The sequence below is a fragment of the Perca flavescens genome, chromosome 3, assembly GCF_004354835.1.
Source record: "Perca flavescens isolate YP-PL-M2 chromosome 3, PFLA_1.0, whole genome shotgun sequence".
Lineage (NCBI taxonomy): Eukaryota > Metazoa > Chordata > Actinopteri > Perciformes > Percidae > Perca > Perca flavescens.
In genome coordinates, this window is record NC_041333.1 from 28,117,680 (window position 1) to 28,136,235 (window position 18,556).

The window sequence follows — 18,556 nt, forward strand, 5'->3', positions numbered from 1 at the left end:
ATGTTTTGCAGATTATGTTCACTATATTCATCTTGTGACTTTACAAATAGTTTTAATAAACATGTTTTCTCATCATGTTGATGCTGCTGGCTAATTTCCAATTTAAGCTGTGTAACAGATCCTCTGCAGAACTCTACCAACATCAAACATTATTCTGATCTGTATTTTCCACTCTGTGATGGACATGACTTAACCCAGGGAATAAACTGGTTATTTCAACCAAAAAGATTCAAAATGAGATAAATGAAAGAATACAGAAAAATTAAGCTTTGATTAAAATTGTTTTTTTTAATTTACTATGCTATTTACAATGCAGTCTTTTCCCAGAGAGAAAGCCAGGCTGACCAACTCATCTCCATGTCATAATGGTAGGCTACATATCACATGCAGTTTAACATTGATGTATGTGGGAAATGAGTTCTGACCAACTCATCTCCATGTCATAATGGTACATATCACATGCAGTTTGACATTGATGTATGTGGGAGATGAGTTCTGACACACTCATCTCCATGTCATAATGGTACATATCACATGCAGTTTGACATTGATGTATGTGGGAGATGAGTTCTGACCAACTCATCTCCATGTCATAATGGTAGGCTACATATCACATGCAGTTTGACATTGATGTACGTGGGAGATGAGTTCTGACCAACTCATCTCAATGTCATAATGGTAGGCTACATATCACATGCAGTTTGACATTGATGTACGTGGGAGATGAGTTCTGACCAACTCATCTCAATGTCATAATGGTAGGCTACATATCACATGTAGTTTGACAATGATGTACGTGGGAGATGAGTTCTGATTTGGCCAAAAGACAGGCAGGGCTGGGGGAACCTACTGCTGCTCCAGGAGACAGGGTGAGCTGGTGGTTTATCCCAACCTGCTGCAGCACAGCAACAGGGAGGGACTTAATAGGCATGTCTGTGAAGTCTCCATGGCTACTCATCTAGGATCCTGACAGTTCAAGTGTTTGTTTAAGTGCAGTCTTTGTTGGTTTGATCCTGGGAGTACGTCATCAGTAGGTCCCACCATTGCCAGACCGGCCTATATCTAAGAACAGACACAAATATGTTAGTGGTGCTATGTGTGTGGGGAAACAAGAACATTTTCTGATGTGTGTTTGACTTCAGTGCAGGGTGTCACAGTGTTGTCCTTTTACCGATCTTTGGTAGAAAACGATGTAGGCTGTTTGTTGATCCCGCTTACAAACGGCAGCACCAGTTGTCTCCACAACCTTGGCATCATTATAGTGGAGCCATTGGTCATCTGCCACATACAGCTCCTGCTCCGGGTGCACGCCCTCGCTGATGTAGTGTCCTAACAGGAGAGGAATCAATTTACATCAAGTGTCTAAGCACGAAGTGCAACTTATGAAAGGTTAAATTAAAAGAAGAACTTAGTGCAAATTGTAAATGATTTTGCAGAACATCAGCAGAAGAAAATTAGGTAATTGAAAGAGCACCAGTCAATATTAAGTATGTCAGTAGTTCTGCCTCTGATTGACACTTATCTATCTGTTACATGTCTGAGAACCTAATAGAGGACTACAGAAGGTGACAGTCGAACCTTCAATGTGTAAATAACTTACCATTGTTCCCGTCATAGCCTAAATGGCTGATGACACTAACCAGGTTGTACAAGCCATCAGCCTGATAAGACACACAGATAACAATAGTTAGCTTCACACATACACAAACACAGTCCACATATTTACTCTCTGTGTGTCCTAGGTGTGTGTTTGTTTTACCTGGCTGGTAGTCACCATCAGCTCCTTGAAAAGCACTACGGGGTCATGCAGCTTCACCACCTGCAGCGACGGAGTGAAACTGAACCTCTTCAGGTGTATAATCAGGAATCTGTAGACAGGAATGAAAGCCCGTGACAGATCATTAATGCAGGCATGGTGGATTAATGGATTATCGATCATAAGCATACTGTGGATTAATTAATAGAAACCACTCGCTGCCACACATCTAGGGATAAAAACATCAGATTGTACAGCAGACATCTGAAAATTGTTGGTTCAGATATAAAGTAAATATGATTTGTATAAAGGCCCTTCAGTGTTTGTGATGGATGTAATGTCACTCACCTGGGCAGGGTTAGAAAGGTGGAACGCTGGAGTGATGTGTTGCAGCCACACTCACAATTATATTTCAACTCTGTCTCCTGCAGTAACAACATGTTGTCAGTTATGTATTGCGTAACACAGCAAGAAAACACCCATAAAAACGGCAGCAGTGTGAAATTATTGATTTTTCTTTGTTCCATGAGGCTTCATATCAGTCAGTGTTGATGTCAATCAGTGAGCACACCAGGTTCTTACCATCTGGTATTCCTTGAGCATCTGCTGTACTGAACCACCAGGAACCAGATCCAAAGAGAGGTTGGTGAACTCCTCCTCTCTGATGGATTGAGCATCACAGCTGCACATTAAAAGGACAATGCACATCAAAATGAGAAAGAGAAAACATTTTTATCGGATTTGGGTGTACTGGCCCATTAAAGATATTCCAAAAATTCATAATAATCTGTGGACAACTCAGGGAATTTTTGACCTGCAACTATGTGGTTTTACCTTTTGCATGTCCTGGTGTTTTTCATTTTGAACACCAGGTTTCTGTCCACAGGGCAGCTATAGCTTCTCCCAATGAATGCTGCAACCTTCTGCAATGGTGAAGCCAGACTCCTCATCTGATTTAAGAACGCTGTTAAAAACTCATGGGCATCCTGAACATACAGACACACAGATTTGATTTGATGCACGGACAAGAAAAAATCAGCAGTCAGCAAAACATTTAATGGTAAGAACCAGCTGACTCACTTTCTGGCAGTTGTCAGCAAATTGAGGAGCCTGGACAGAGAGGACCTTCTTGAACATATCGAGGGCCCAGAGTTTGTACTGACCATCTTCGGAGCCGTGACATCTTACAATGTTTACAAAAAGTCTAGAGAGGGGGAAGTAAAATGGTCGTTGTCCTTTAGGTGGTGTCCAGGTTTTTTGAGAAACTTTGTGTGTGTGTGTGTGTGTGTGTGTGTGTGTGTGTGTGTGTGTGTGCGTTGTCTGCTGTACCTTATCAGCTCAGTCTCAACAGGAATATGATTCCACAAATCCTCGTGGCTATAGATATCGGTGATGAACTCTGTGAGTGTGATTAGGCTCTGGAGGCTGGAGTTCATATAGCAGGTTTGGAAGTGGTTCGGAAACCTGGCACACACACACAACAAGACTCATCACGCATCAACATCATGATCTTCCATGACAAACTACAAAATGTGGGTCATTTCACTAAAACTGTAACTGTATTTTAATTTTAAGTGTATTTATGTTCTGCATGGAGGTAAAAAAAAATTAAAGCTGCAACATAATCTTGTATTTCTAGAAACAAATAAGCTGTTGAAGGTTATTCAAGGTAAATTAACACTTTCTGTATTTTGTGAAAAATATTTAAGATATATCAACTTTTCTGTTTCTTGTCTTTATGTGAGAGTATGTGTGTATAGATTTACTCACCCAAGCCGGGAGGGATGAAGAACCGTGAGGCTCTGTTGATTGACTGCACCGTGTCTCTTGCAAATGATCTTTTCTACTGCGTCTTCGAGTAAGGAGGAAAAAACAGCGTGCTTAGGCACTGTGGCAGCTGCTTTCCTGTTCTCTTCGTTGGCTTCGTCCAGTGCGGCCTCCTCTTCATCGCTGAGCCCTTTAAACTCCACCACTTGGTCATTTTGTATAGAACTGAAACATGGAGGGAGAAACAGGCTGTCATTCTGTATTTCATGTATTTTTTTTTGCTGATTTGATAATCTAATTGTATTCACTATATGTGGGTCAACATGGTAAACAATAGCAAAACCAAACCAAAAGTGAGTATTTGTCCAGCAGAGATAATACTGGTTCTCATCAAAAGTAATTTCTTCTTCACAGCTGATGTGATGTAACACACTGTGAACAGTAGTGTGAGTGTGAAAACAGATCAATACTGTCAAAGCATAAAATACTGGTTACCTGCTGTTATGTTTCTGCTCAGCTTCATCGTGAGTTACTGGAGCCACACGATGTCTTCTCTGTTAAAGGACAGAAAACTCCAGTGGTTAATTGGTAAGTGGTAATATTACAGCAGCAAGATGAACTAGAATGAACACTTTAGAAGACAAAATTCAAGTTCAGAATAGTAAATAGCTGCTTAATGTGAAGCCCTGCAACTTTGTGTGAAACATACCCTGCAGCAGTTAAACAGTCCCCAGAAAGATGTTTTCTTCTTTGTACTCTGCTTGTCCTCCTCAGGTGGCGCTGTGGTTGTTGCTGGACCACCTGAGAAGATGACTCTGCAGACAAACACACACACACACACACACACACACACACACACACACAGCTGGTCATTCTACTGTTGACTTGAGATTGGAGTGTGGAGAAATCACCTAAAGGGATGAATCCCTCTGTCCTTTGCAGTGTTTTACCAACATTAAAAGGATAAAGACTTGAGTTGACAATGAGGATTTCCTTACCTATTCACAGTCACTGACAGACTTTTAACTTTGCTCTGTAAAGTAAAAACAAAAGCAATGTCTATGTCAAGCATCTTTTGTGTCCAAAAAGCCATTTTACAAAAATCTCAAATCTTGGTGTGAAACACTGTTACTTCCTGTGAAACTCACTAGGGGTTGACAGAACTTTCTGTACCACCTCCCGTCGCAGTTATCCGCAGAGGTCTTGGCGGCAGGCGCTTCTGAGACGGTGACTCTGGTGATGCACAGAAACACATAGTCTATTATACATCCAAAATCAATCATTTAGGGGCATTAAAAACTCTGTCACAGTTGTCACAGACTTCAACCATGGCTCTAAACAAATCAAGAACCATTGTTATGAGACCGTGATATATACTCCAGAAGCTAAAAGAACTAACATGTTTTCCAACACTATTCTCTTTCACACTTACACCAAACATAAGATACAGTATTCACTTGTACATGCATTTAAGAACAATTGGCAAAAGATAACTTGAAGTGTGGCAAATGTGCCCATTAGCCTACATAATCATCAGATTAATAAATAGCAAGCAAGTTAATACTGATGATCAAGTCTTCAAAAACAAATTACTATAGTCATAGTGCATAACTCTGAGGTTACTGGCTTTTACAATGACACAACATTTAAATATTTTCTTTTTAAAGTAAACTGATGAGAAAACAGAAAAACTCGTATGATGTCATGAACAGTCCTATAATACAAAAGTGAATCTTTTAATTTTTTGTTAACACTGTAACAGAGGAGCTTATTGGCCTCTGTGGATTATATTTTGTTTTATTTCTGCTCCTCCGCATATGTAAAATTAGTAGAAAATATCAAGAAAACACCTTACAGTACTGTGCAACACAGCACCTCAATAAATTGCATCACATCGTACAGGTGTTTTTATTTTCGCAGTCACTAACTATACTGTATTCAAAAGCAACTTTCTTACCTCTCATTGGAGCGCTGTCTGCTCTTATCTCCTTCAACTTTTTCAGGAGCGATTCGATTTTTCTGTCAAGGAAAAAAGGAAAACAAAATATATGTATATATATATATATATATAGTATATATAAATTAACACGGAAAAATAATGTGTCTACTTTGCTGACATGAACAAGCATCCCAGACAACTACAATACTCTTGTCAGCAAAGCCAGAGAGATGCCAAAGATTTAGATGAACAAGGTCTAAAACACTACACAAACTTTGTACATCTGTGAAACAAACCTTTGCTTGACGGTTGAACATTGTTGCAAATCTTTCAGTAGGTAAAATGTGACTGAACTGTTGGTCAACTTAAGGTCTAAGTGAGTGTAAGTTATTAACTCCAACTTGATCTGCTTCTGGAGCAGAACATGACTTTATGACATGGTGTTCTAGAATGAGATGCTTTATGACACACAGGCACTGAGTTCCATCAAATATGTCTATAATAGAACACAGTCAATTACACATTAGAAAAATACAATAGAATGACTGCTACCAAAGCATTCTTGTTTGCCTCAAACTACTGTAATAAAGGTCTTGAACAGTAAAACAAGCTTTATCTGAAAAAAAGAAAGTCAGCCTAGTGCAGACATTTTAAATCTATGCTCATTTGGGTATATTTGTCTTTGTGAGCGCCTCTGAAAATGTCCCTATCCTACATGTACCCTATGGTATAACATTTATTATATTTTTCAGCATTAACTCAGTCTAACTTGTTTGCTTTTTTGTCAATTTCACACAGTGTAAAGTTTCCATGAAGCCAAAACACAATAAAAATGACACACAGCTTTAAAAATATACAAATAATGGAATAATATGTATTACTCAAAACATTACTATAAAACAGTTCAAAATTGAAAAAAAGGCTTGAAAGGTACTGGAGCTGTCAAAGAAATGCAATAGGTGATCAGGGAGGAAAAATACAAGTGCAAGAAGTAAGGAATATAGCTGGAGATAGCAGAAGTTTGACATACCTTTGTAGACTCTGAGCCCAACTTCTTTTTTAGGGATCTTTTCGTCTCAGGTTAGTCTGACTTTTCATACCAGGGAGTAAAAATCATTATCATTATGTCATTTTATTGTAAGTGCAGTCAGTCTGCTTACAGTGTATGCTCAAATACTTATATTGCCTATATATTCCATATTGGGGATACTTTTCTCCATGTTGCAACAGACAAGGCCTCGCACTTGTTGGACACTTATTCACCTTAACTATGTAGGCATACAGATCTAAACTGCGTTATAAACACTTTATTACTGATGACACAAACTTCTACAGATGCACGTGTTTACTTGTTGAATCAGTTATTTGTACAGGCGTGGCAATGAGGCTGCTTTTGTACAGGGCCAAGACACAAACAAATCATTTGTGTATTTACGTTCTCTTTATACATCCATGGTTGAACCAGTAATGTTTGAAACACATGCAGCCATCCTGTCTTCTTATCCGTGACTCATTGGAGTGCATCTTAGGCAGAGGCATAGACTGTAAATATCAACAGTTCATTGGGCAGAGGTCAAGTCAGGTTAATCTGGCCAGTATCAGAGACGTGCATAGAGTGACACTTAGCGGTTGATATGTTGAACAACAGGCCGCCTGCAAATGCGGAGGTGCAACGTTTGTCCCTTACGACTTTCTGTTGAACGCTGCCACCATGTTGGTCCCCTTCATGGTAAGTTGCCCTTTACATTTTGAATTAACAGTTACCAGTTACCATTGTACTTGCTCGTTTTAAATGTAAATAGCCTTGTTTACACTCAGTTTATATAACTTCCGGCTGAATGCGTGTGCTATTGTCCGTTGCTAGAGGGCCGTAACTTACCGATACAACATGCTGCATGTAGCTTTTAGCTAAAGTTTAACCCTGTGTAAGTCATCCGTTTAAAGCTTCTTTTAAGATTGCCATGTAATGTTTGTGTGTGACATCAGGGCATGAATACTTGTACTCCTTTTTTTAAAATACCTTTATTACAGACAGTTTTATACAGTACACGTTATACATTCATTACAGTAGGCTACATGTTATATCATATTGTTTTAAACACAACCATTTGCAAGCCATTACATAATGTGAAAATATAATAAAGTGCGTAAAGTCATGTCCTTCCTCTCAATCTCTCTGTATCTCTGTACAGTCTCTACAAAGATGTTGCCAGCGGTCGGCTCTCCTCATCGCTGCCCGACGACAGTGGAGCTCCAGCTCAGTGTCTCCCCCTCCCCTGCACACCAGGCTCCTCCTCTTCCTCACTCAGCGTTTCTATGATGTAGAGATGCTCCTGAGCTGGGGGTCTCAGCTGAGAAGGAGGGGGATTCAGAAGAAAAATGCGTAAGAAACCATTTGGCTGGCTTGAACCGAGAGATGCATACATACCAGTGCTGCTGCTGGTATCTGTTGCATGGTAGACTCCAGTTGAAACAGTAACGAGATGGAAAGCTGCAGTTCTCAGGTTTAAACCTATTGTCGAGAACCTGATGAATGCACACATTTCTCTGCATTATAGATCAGTTAAAACCCAATGCACTAAAACAAAAAGGCACCACAATTGAAGTTGAGCACACCACACAACTGCATAGATATTTTTAATTTCAAGAACTCAACGTAGTGTTAAAAAAATAATAATGAAAGGAATTAGTATTGGTGTAATAATCATACACTTGAAATAATGGCCATGATTAACCCATTACTAACTTTTTCCTACTGTCTTTCACAGTTACTATGGCTACACTCAGAAGTTGTATGGGTCAGACATAGCAGCAGCATATTATATCTTGAGTCTGAAGGGAGGATTTAGGTAAGTGCCTTGTCTGTGCATTGTTTGTCAAATGGATACACAGTTGATTTTAAAGTCTTGTTTTTAAGTTGTTTTTTTACTGCTCATGTCAGGCTTCAGGCAGTACTTGTAAATATGTGGTTAGCTGATCACACAATTGATTTAAGATTAGAACTCTTAAAATTGTCATGACAGCCACTGTTTTCTGAACCTGGTGTTTGGGATTGTGATATCTGTTTTTCTAATGATACAGAACAAAGTTTGGAGTTTTTGCTTTTAAAAAAAAAATAATGATTAGTTAATTACTAAAACAGTTGCAGTATAAATAATGCAGCAAAGATGTCTCAAGTGATCCAGGTTTCATGTGATAATCTGTGTTGTGACCTCAGATATGTTGGCCAGTCAGAGTGGTTCCGTGCAAACCAGAGGGGAAAATTCAATTGGGATTTCTTGAAACACAAAGACACACCTCTAGAGGAAGTAAACATGAGCTACACAGTCATCAACTACACAGGCCTGGGGAACCTGGGTAATGAGCTCCAACTCAGCCTTGTTTTTTAATTTCAGTTTCTTTATTTCGTCCTTTCAAAATTACTTTTCTTCTATTGTAACCTAATTTTAGCTCTGTCTTACTCTGTCAGGCACATACACTGTTAATTAATTTCAATTATATTTAGCATGCAAGTTCAGTGTTTTTGATCCAGTTTGTCCTTCCTCAGAGGGACAGAAAGCTTTGCGAACTTTGTCATTACGAGGATGTCCTGAGGTGGACGACTGGTTCCTAGCCAGGCTCCATATATTCCAGGACTCTCTGGAGGAACTGGACATTTCTCACTGTCCACGCATCACTACAGCCGGCCTGGCTGCACTCAGGAATCTCAAGTAAGTATCCAAACACTGACAACATAGCCTTAGGGGGCTTTTACACCTACCTGTTTGGTCCGGACTTTTCAGTTTGATCTGAACCAAAATTACAGGTGTGAAACCTCCCCCGGACCACGGTCCGGACCAAACAGCCAAAATTTGGTCCAACCAAAAGAGGTAGTCTCGGTCTGGCGGTCAAGCTGAATCATGGTCCGGTTTCTCACTAGTGTTATAAGACCGTGAAAGCTCCTTTGAGGAATAGTTCAGTGTTTAGTGTGTACGTGAGAGAGTGTGACTGTGAATTTGCTAAAAGCAGATCATAAATCAGCAATTTACTTGTTAAGTGGTAGTAAACGTACAGTGTTGGTTTCAGTTTCTCTCTGAATAAATGCTGTAGCTTCTCAAAAAGTAAAGTTCATGTGTCTTGCTTCTCAACGCAACAGAACAAAAAGAGCCGCACAGGGAGAGCAGTAGTCAGTTGGAAAAACTTAGACACAGAAAGAGGACACGAGAGGACGGGGGAGCCTGTCCACAAACCAATCATCAATTACAACTGTCGGGAGACGCAGCTCGCGTATGTGATGACGACAGGACATAGTTTTGTCACATATAGTTCTTAAGTGCGCTTGCATAACTGCAGTGTGAAACAAAAAATTACCCGATCAAATGCAAAAACATTAACCTTGGTTCGGACTTTCAGGTGTGAAAGCCCCCTTAGTTATTATTACCAAGAGGCTACTGTTGTAGTAAATGTCTCCCTTTTTGTGTTGCCCTGTGTGTTGTGTGTGTGTGTGTGTTGCAGGGGACTGCGGCGTCTGGACGTGTCATCCCTCCCTGGGATTTCGAGTCCTGGGTTGGTCGTTATCCTGCTAGAGGAAATGTTACCGCAGTGCCAGATCAACGCTACTGGCTATGACCATAGCCTGAGGCAAGAGAGAGGAGAGAGAACGGAGGAGCATATGGAAGGGCAGAGGTAGGGACTCAGAGGAATCAAGGGACTCCGTTGAAAATGAGAAAGTCCTCTGAGATGGCTCTGCTGTCAGTTCACTGTAGTCTGACGTAAAGGGCCGCTGACGGAGCAAAGAGACCTGTATGAACCACTGGTCGCATCCAATTAGATGTGAAAAAGAAAGGAAACACAGCAAGTGTGGAACAAAGATGTACTAACACAAGTTTGTTTGATCATTCGGCAGTGTCAGCTATCTGCACGTTTAGGATGTAAATCTAAATCTGTGCAAAATCATGTCTGTCTCAAGCAAATTGTACTGCCTGCATGTGATAATGGTTTTATTTGCTGAAATGTAAATATGATTGTAAATGTACTAAATAAAGACTGTATTGTTCAATATTATGATTAGATTCTCCACTTCACATACCTTTTACCTTGGAATTCATGAGTCATGTTTGACAACGAAAATCACATGGCCACACATCTTAGTGTGTCTGTATATATTTCTAATGGTCACTGTGGAAGCTTATGTGAGGAAACTAAAGCCCATAATCCAGCATGTGCCTTGTACCTCAGCAGTGTCAGACCCTTCAGTAAGAATGGGAGACAAGAGTGAACGGGGATGAAAAATTCACTGCTACTTTTGTATGTAACGTTAGAGATACTATCTGCAATGTTTTAGTTGCCTGTTTAGATGTGAACAGAACTTCTTGCATGCACTAGTTCTAGTTTACACTGCATGTTACTACTGCCTACTTTAAAGTTATAATTTCTCACGTTACCCATGTTTATGAACGGTGAGTTTACTGAATATAGAGATTTAGGGAACATTAAGTAGTTATTAGTACTAGGAACCAATTATGTCATGAGAACTGTGTCTCAACAAACAAGGACCATGTTTCCGACGGACAACAACAAAACGGTCCAGCTGAGTGCCAACTGTGTAGTGCATATAGGTCGTAACTTAATAAAGTTGGGGATTTAAATACATTTTCTTTCGGACCCTTGTGGTTGAAGGGTCTCAGTAGACGGTTAAATGTCTGATGCATCAGGTAGGAAAGAAATTGAGTTACAACTTTGACAGTCAGACGGTGCTACACCCCACTAGCTAGCTAGTTTAGCTAACTAACGTTATGTAGCTAGCTAACAGCTCATCTACTCGAAGAAACATTTGTCGAGGCAGAGTTTGACATGGTATTTAATTTTGCATTTATAGAACTTCCTAAAAAAGAAGAAAAGGAGGAGGAGGTTACACCTGAACCAGAGGTAAGAAAAATAGTTTAACGTCATCTGCAGTTGCGAGATCTCGTTATTGTTATCGTTACTCAGCCGATTTTCAACTTTGTTATAGCCTATTCAAACAATGCAGTGGTCTGTCATGGTCTGACTGACTTACGCAGATCTCGAGGGAAGAAAGCAGCCATTCGCAATAGGTTTACTGCTAGTAGAATCACTGGTTTTAATGTCTTTTGTAGGAGCAATCGGACGACAGCAGTGGGGAAGAGGCTACAGGAGACACAGAGAGTATGTGGAAACAATGGCATATCTAGAACATGACAGTGGAGGGGTGCAAAAAAAGTTCTACTCTTTAATTGATGCATTTGGTGGTACATTATTAAACTTTTGTTGTATGTAATGTGTCTCATATACCTACCATACCGCATAATGTACTGCGCATGCGCTCATTTATTTAATGTCTATTTTTTTTAAATTGAATTATCAAATAATGATTTTATCTGCAATGCGTAGTGTTGTGTTAATTCTTAAACGTATTGTCATCGTCTGGTTCTCCTCTGTGTTCCTGTCAGTGGACTTCCTGCGGAACCTCTTCTCCAGCACCCTTGGTCTTGGCTCGGCAGACAAAGTTCTGGATGAGCTGACTCTGGACGCAGTGGCACGATATATAAACAGCGGAAAATGTGAGTCTTTATTTGCAAAGTCAGTTCATCCATCATGGCTGATAGTGGATTGATTTACTGCTTACAAGCCTGTTATCATAAAGCACTTATTATTTATTTAAGTCAGACATTTCTTCAACCACTCAGGTAAAAACATAATCTGCATGGTTGGAGCAGGAATATCCACATGTGAGTGTCTCAGTTTTAATATCACTGAATAAATATTTAAAGTATCAAACGACTTTCAATAATTGTAGTTTTATATTTTTGTTTGTTTGATTTTTAATCTAACCTCAACACCATCTCCACCCACAGCTGCTGGGATCCCTGATTTCCGTTCACCAGGAACTGGCCTGTATGCAAACCTGCAAAAATATGACCTGCCTTACCCAGAGGCCATCTTCCAGATAGATTACTTTAAGGTCTGTGAAAGATTGCTTTGTTTGAAAGTTTGAAGAATAACATACTAGAGTATATAGCCGTTTTCTCAGGATCAACAGTTTTGACACATTATCAATATATTATTTTTGAACCTTACTTATATCCTGACTAATAAAAGATTTTGCTAATTCAATTCAATTTCAATTCAGTTAAGAAGCTGAGAAGGCAAGTATCTTGGATTTCTGTTTTGCTGTAGTGTAATGCCCAGACTATGCCAATTTTAGGTTGTCACTTTTAAGGAAAGGCTCTGAAAGTCATTGACACGGTCAAGTTAGAGTGTTGGGACCTTTACCTAAACTCAAAAACGAAAACAAAGCACACTAAACCTCACGCCATTTTCAATCAGATGGACCACTATACTATGACTATGACTCCTGTTTTATGATTTTAGGGAGTGCTTACTCCACTTTTTACTGTTGCTTTAATAAAATGCAACATTTCTCTCCTTCTATCTCAGAAACATCCAGAACCTTTCTTCGCCTTGGCCAAGGAGCTTTACCCAGGACAGTTTAAGGTACATAACACTTGTTGCTGCCTCATATTAATCGTTGGAAACGGTATGAAATGAAAAATACATCATCATAACATTCAAGCATAAAATGTAACTTCAGAAAACAATCAACTAGGGCTGCCACCTCTTAGTCGATTATTCAACTAATCGGTCGTTTTGGTCTTAGTCGACTAAGATTTCTTTAGTCGATTAGTCATTTGTTATGCTTATTCATGCTTAATTACTTATTTCCAAGAAACTTCTGAGCACATGTATGGTAAGCACAAGATTTAAAGTGGTGCTTTTGCAGGATTAATTGTGGAGAAACTCAGTTTTACAGATGGTTAATTAACTACATTTATATTGTGCTTTTCTAGTCTTAACCACCTCTCAAAACCACCTCAAAGCGCACAGCTCTGTCAATTAAATCAACTAATCAATTAGTCGACAAAATCCTATAAGTGTTAGTCGACTAAGAACTTCTTTAGTCCAGGACAGCCCTACAATCAACTGCCTTACAGGTGCTTGTTCTCTTGTGGTTTATTTTTTAATCGGCGTTTAGCCGACAATCTGTCACTACTTCATGAAGCTGCTGAAGGACAAGGGGCACCTGAGACGCTGCTACACACAGGTAGGAAAACCCCAGCTAGACTCTCCACTTCACATACTGTACACTGAGTCTTTCTATTTTTGTATTAACATTGACGTGTGTTCTTTTAGAACATTGACACCCTGGAGCGTGTGGCCGGGCTCGAGGGAGAGGATCTAATTGAAGCTCATGGAACGTTCTACACGTCTCACTGTGTCAGCTTCTGTTGCCGCAAGGAGTATAACCTGGACTGGATGAAAGGTGCCTTTTGAGAGCCTTGGATTGTTGATAATTTCAGCCATTTAGGACCTAAAACTCCTCCCTCTGCTTTGTAGATAAAATATTTTCTGATGACATTCCCCGATGTGACAAGTGCAAAAGTTTGGTGAAGCCAGGTTAGTGGATCTTTGTCTCTCATTGTTTATTTTTAGTCCAATGTAATTTTTGTACTCATTCCTCTTCAAAGCTGTGTCTCAGAATCTCTTTGTACCTCTGTGTCCCTTGCTTCTCTTCTTCCAGATATCGTTTTCTTTGGAGAGAATCTACCTGTCCGGTTCTTCACTTCAATGAAGATGGTGAGCACCTGGTGGTGGTTTGCAAGCGTTTGAAGAGAATATGAATATAAATAAACTCTTTTCACTGTCTTTATCAACCTGACAGGACTTTCCCTGCTGCGATCTTCTCATCGTCATGGGGACGTCCCTGCAGGTCCAACCGTTTGCAGGTCTAGTCGGCAGGTATTGCAGATCAAGTTTCATATTCCTGAAAACTATTGCTGAGCACAGACACTGCTGCAGTAAGAATCTGGCAGTATACTGCAGTCTAGCAGCCAGCCAGGGAGACTGTCATGCATTATGAAAGATTCCAGCAATAGTCTGTTTCTGAGGAAGATGCTACGGGCACACTCACCCACATGTTGGAGTTTATTGTAGATTGTTCTCGTTATTAAGATATTGTTTAAATAATGGTTTGTCCGCCCTTTCTTTTTGTTCTCTCCTGTGTTTCTTTGTCATTTAGGGTTTCAAAAAGTTGCCCCAGACTGCTTATTAATATGGAGAAGGCAGGGCAGGTGAGCCTTCACCCCTCCATTAACCGTTTACTGCCTTTATCCACACTCTTTTTCTGTCATACATGTTTTTCTTGGATTCTCTGTGCAGCACGTGTGTGTTTGTCTGTGCAGGCTGATCCTCTGTTTGGGTTGTTGGGTTTTGGAGGAGGAATGGACTTTGACTCAGACAAGGCGTACAGGTGATACAGAGATGCTGCTTCTTCTTCTCTCCAGATGTTTTACTATATTACCTTTATCCTCCCATTACACCCACATTGTATCTTATGTGGAATTAATATCTGAATTAATCCAATAGAGGTGTGCCAGTCCAATATCCAGTGTAGTATGTTAGTCAAATAAATTGGATCAGAAAATGGGGGAGAAAAGGTTTTTGGACACGTGCATGCACTGTACTCTGTTCGGTTAAAACGTCCATTATAAAGTTGCACCACTACGAGTTAAACCCACTACGACAGTTGTTGTAATATTTGTATGTGGATCAGTACTGGAACTGAAGAGGTATAATGGAGCCATGTCCATGTTCTAACACCAGTGTCGTTTTTTTTCCCTCTCTCCAGAGATGTAGCTCACATCAGTACATGTGATGAGGGCTGTTTGGCTCTAGCTGAGCTGTTGGGATGGAAGGTAAGTTACACTATCATCTTCCATAGATCCTGGGCTCATTTAAGGTTGTATTTCTTCTTTGAGCACATTCAGTTAACCACAGAACAATCAAACACAGTACTGAGGATAAATGGCCTTGGACCATAGCGCAATATTAATACTATAATCACTTCAGTCAGGAGGAAATTAGGCCAATGTAACCACTGCTGTAATTCAAACACAATATACTATCACTGTTTCCCTCATAGGGGTCATTACAGTTTCAAATTAACTCATTTGTGATGGTATGTTTCTATTGTATTAGGTGTTCTACCTCTCTCTCTCATTCCATTTCATTTAACAAGTAGTTTGCTCATATGTCAGTTACACAGTATTGTACTCTCCATGTAGGATTAAAGGAAAAGTTAGACATTGTAAGAAATAAAAGGTTTGTTTAATCTGCAGAGAATCATTAAAACCACAATTTATAGTTTTAGGGGGAGTTACGTGTTCTGTTTCTGGGTGAAAACAGCTGGGCTTAACGACTTTCCCGGAGTTGTGCTCTTGTTGTGTTGTTGCCAAATAACCAGCTACAATGCTGCACCACGTAACCACAAAATGTTGTTTTTACATTACTGTTTGTGGGTGAATTACACAAACAAGATACAGTGTGTTAATCGGTGAGCTTAAGCGATATTGATAGGTGGTAGTTTTAACTCTAGAGAGAGCCCGGCTAGTTGTCTTTCCAGTCTTTCTGCTAAGCTTAGCTAAACACCGGCTTGCTTTAGTTTTATATTACACGTACAAACACCTTTTAAGGTTCATTGAACATTAATGAGCTTGGGCAGAATATCTACTTATTGGCCATATCAGTAGCTCTCATCTATAAATATCTGTATGGATCCTCACTGATATGCCTAAATAGTGAACCTGCGGTAATTTTGTCCGTATTGAACTGCAGCAGAAGCAAAAGAAAAAGGGGAGCGTCTGTGTAACCTATTTATGATTCTCCTGTGTGATGTTGTGGTCGCAAGTCAACACCGTGGACCGACTTCTCTTATTGAACACAAAGAGCATGCTGTTTTTCTCTAATTTTCTTTCAGTCACCGTTTGTTCACCAGACTCCTCTGTGTCTCAGTGCATTAGTCGTGTTAAATCCCTTGTCTGTGTGCTTCCACTTCTCTCCAGGAGGAGCTTGAAGAGTTGGTGAAGCAGGAGCATGCCAGGATTGACAGTCAGGACAAGAAAGAGAAGGCCAGTGGGAGCAAAGGAGCAGCAGCCAAGGCCAGCTCTGCATCGGTAGCACCAGAGCCAGAAAAGGAAGAGTAACTTATTAAAAAGCTCCTTTTCTAAAGAAACGCTAATGTAGTGATGTTCCTGTTTGGAGTTGGCCCTTAAAGGGAGATGATGATACCAGGGTTTTTGCTTGGAAGTGAAGCTTCGACGGCTGCGGGCCTTTCATTCTCCTAAACAATCTCACAGGTTATGCTTCTGCTCATTTGCTCTTTACGGATATTAATCTACTTTGCTAATTTGTTTTTTCATTAGCTCACATCTGTCTCAGCTGTGTATTTATTTCTGAGGAAATTAACTGGGCAGAGTTCTTCAAGGATGTTTACAGATCTCACAGAGCTTGGGAGGTGGTAAATATCTCTTAAACCCCGGCAGTGTGATTATGAGTTTGCTGAATTATAGAACAACCTACTATATTGTCTCCAAACCGAATGATGAACACATCTGATTGTGTGATTTGGGCCAAGCCACTTCAACTCTCTTCACTTCTTTGAGTTGTTGATTTCAGTTTAAGCTCCCTCAAATGATAACGAGGCTATTGTATATTTCCCCCCAAGCCGAAATCTGTTGGTCTGATTGGTCATTGACCTCTTCAAGGTATCACATTTAGCACAAATTGAATTTCCTGATAGGAGAGCTAAGGTAGTTTTTAAATGTAACAGTAGGATAGTTTGTTAATTGGAACTTTTAAAACATTTAAAATTAACACAGTTTTTCACATTAACCTTCTGCTCTGGTTGGCTTTGATTTATTATTATTAATATTATTATTATTATTTTAACTGTGTTAATGAGGCAAGTTGTGTTTTTTTAATCTTATGGAACAACAAACTGTACATGGTGCACAACATAACAGTAACTTTGCTCACTCCACAGGCAGGACCTTAGTTGATTTTGCTGTTTAATTTTTTTTGGATAGTCAAAGTGCTGAAGAAACACAAGAAGGTTAAACTGACAAGAATTCTAAAATAAGGTGTAATTCGGTTCAAGAAGTAGTTTTTAATAGGATACTTTTGGGTTATCTAAAATAGCATGAATTGTTGCATCATGAAATACAGGGGGTGGACACGGTTACATTATTATCTATACCAAATAATGGAAACCCATACAAAAATTTTGCAATAAATTTGACCTTTGTTAAGTTGATAATGTTCAATTCTTTTGTCTGTGTCAGAGGAGCTGATTGAACTCTATGGTCATTTATGTTAGGCCGTTAGTAGCGAATCCTAGTTATTCATGTTTGTAGAATATAGAAAGTCATTGCACACTGGATTTTAATAAACTATGCCAACATTTGCCGCTAGAGTTGCTCAAAACTACAGTGATAAAAGTGTGCTTGCCTTCAGCTCCTAGTTGCTAAGAATTGTCTTCCAATATTAAGATATCTTTAAAAAGCAGAGATCTATTAAAACATTGGTCATCACCTTCATACAGATTGTGTTGAGATTGTGTTGGCAGGAAAGGGTTGGAACAGAAAGCGTGGCCGTGCTGTAAAAGTATTCTTGCCACGGAAATGTGGACCAATAAACAACACCTCTGTATGTGGTTTCTGTGAAATGCTGGAGTGTTGGACAGCCAGCAAACCAACCTGCGTGTATGTGAGATAAAAACTACACGAAACCCCCATTCTGTCTCTCTCAACTATATTTTGAGTATATTAACCTCTATGACTGATGTATTCATCTGTGTGTACATTTCTCCCACAGCTGCAAGATAAAAAAAAAATCTGTAACACTTTAAGAACACAGATAATCTCTAGTTGTGTTGAAGTATTTTCAACCCAGGGACTACAGGTGGAAATTAGCAACTGTTGCTATAACCTGGCCCAAGACATATTCTCTTGTTTAACAAGTTTAATGTTTATTTGTGCATTGTCCCTATTTCAAATAAATCAATTTCCAGAAGCATTATCTTTTCTCATCCATTCATCATCTCTGAGCAGAAGACACAGACAGTGCTAAAAGAGAGAAAAAAATAAGCATTTGTAGCTCTTTTAGAGAACATGCATCTTTTCACTGCGCACAGAGCTGGGTTAACCACATGCAGACTTTGAGGGGAGGTGACAGCGAAGAAGGTGCAGTGATGAAAATTG

At 39.6% G+C, this 18,556-nt stretch overlaps 3 protein-coding genes across 4 annotated transcripts; 2 read left to right on the forward strand and 1 right to left on the reverse strand.

The window, feature by feature from the left end:
- Positions 1–268: 268 nt before the first annotated feature.
- LOC114553260 (ubiquitin carboxyl-terminal hydrolase 46-like) lies at positions 269–5,826 on the reverse strand. The gene is made up of 16 exons (XM_028574498.1): positions 5,759–5,826; positions 5,481–5,542; positions 4,672–4,756; positions 4,522–4,556; positions 4,233–4,338; positions 4,019–4,077; positions 3,527–3,748; positions 3,086–3,220; positions 2,837–2,960; positions 2,591–2,742; positions 2,339–2,438; positions 2,105–2,181; positions 1,760–1,868; positions 1,601–1,661; positions 1,172–1,329; positions 269–1,062 (listed from the first exon to the last, which is right to left on the reverse strand). Exons 1-16 carry the CDS (start codon positions 5,777–5,779, stop codon positions 1,057–1,059), a joined length of 1,512 nt encoding a protein of 503 aa, XP_028430299.1. The 5' UTR covers positions 5,780–5,826; the 3' UTR covers positions 269–1,056.
- A 1,200-nt stretch (positions 5,827–7,026) lies between these two features.
- dmac2 (distal membrane arm assembly component 2) lies at positions 7,027–10,505 on the forward strand. Of its 2 annotated transcripts, none has more exons than XM_028573808.1 (6): positions 7,027–7,191; positions 7,655–7,845; positions 8,231–8,311; positions 8,680–8,819; positions 9,010–9,172; positions 9,957–10,505. In XM_028573808.1, exons 1-6 carry the CDS (start codon positions 7,174–7,176, stop codon positions 10,129–10,131), a joined length of 768 nt encoding a protein of 255 aa, XP_028429609.1. In that variant the 5' UTR covers positions 7,027–7,173; the 3' UTR covers positions 10,132–10,505. The 2 variants fall into 2 exon arrangements, with proteins under 2 accessions (XP_028429609.1, XP_028429610.1); XM_028573809.1 differs by lacking the exon at positions 7,027–7,191 and adding an exon at positions 7,216–7,387.
- Positions 10,506–10,987: 482 nt separating this feature from the next.
- sirt2 (sirtuin 2 (silent mating type information regulation 2, homolog) 2 (S. cerevisiae)) lies at positions 10,988–17,610 on the forward strand. Its single transcript, XM_028573074.1, has 16 exons — positions 10,988–11,155; positions 11,320–11,369; positions 11,579–11,627; positions 11,912–12,022; positions 12,149–12,190; positions 12,317–12,423; positions 12,900–12,956; positions 13,495–13,563; positions 13,653–13,782; positions 13,857–13,916; positions 14,041–14,096; positions 14,182–14,258; positions 14,539–14,590; positions 14,702–14,769; positions 15,148–15,214; positions 16,361–17,610. The coding sequence occupies exons 1-16, from the start codon at positions 11,140–11,142 to the stop codon at positions 16,499–16,501; spliced, it is 1,152 nt and encodes a 383-aa protein (XP_028428875.1). The 5' UTR covers positions 10,988–11,139; the 3' UTR covers positions 16,502–17,610.
- The last annotated feature ends 946 nt before the right edge of the window (positions 17,611–18,556 follow it).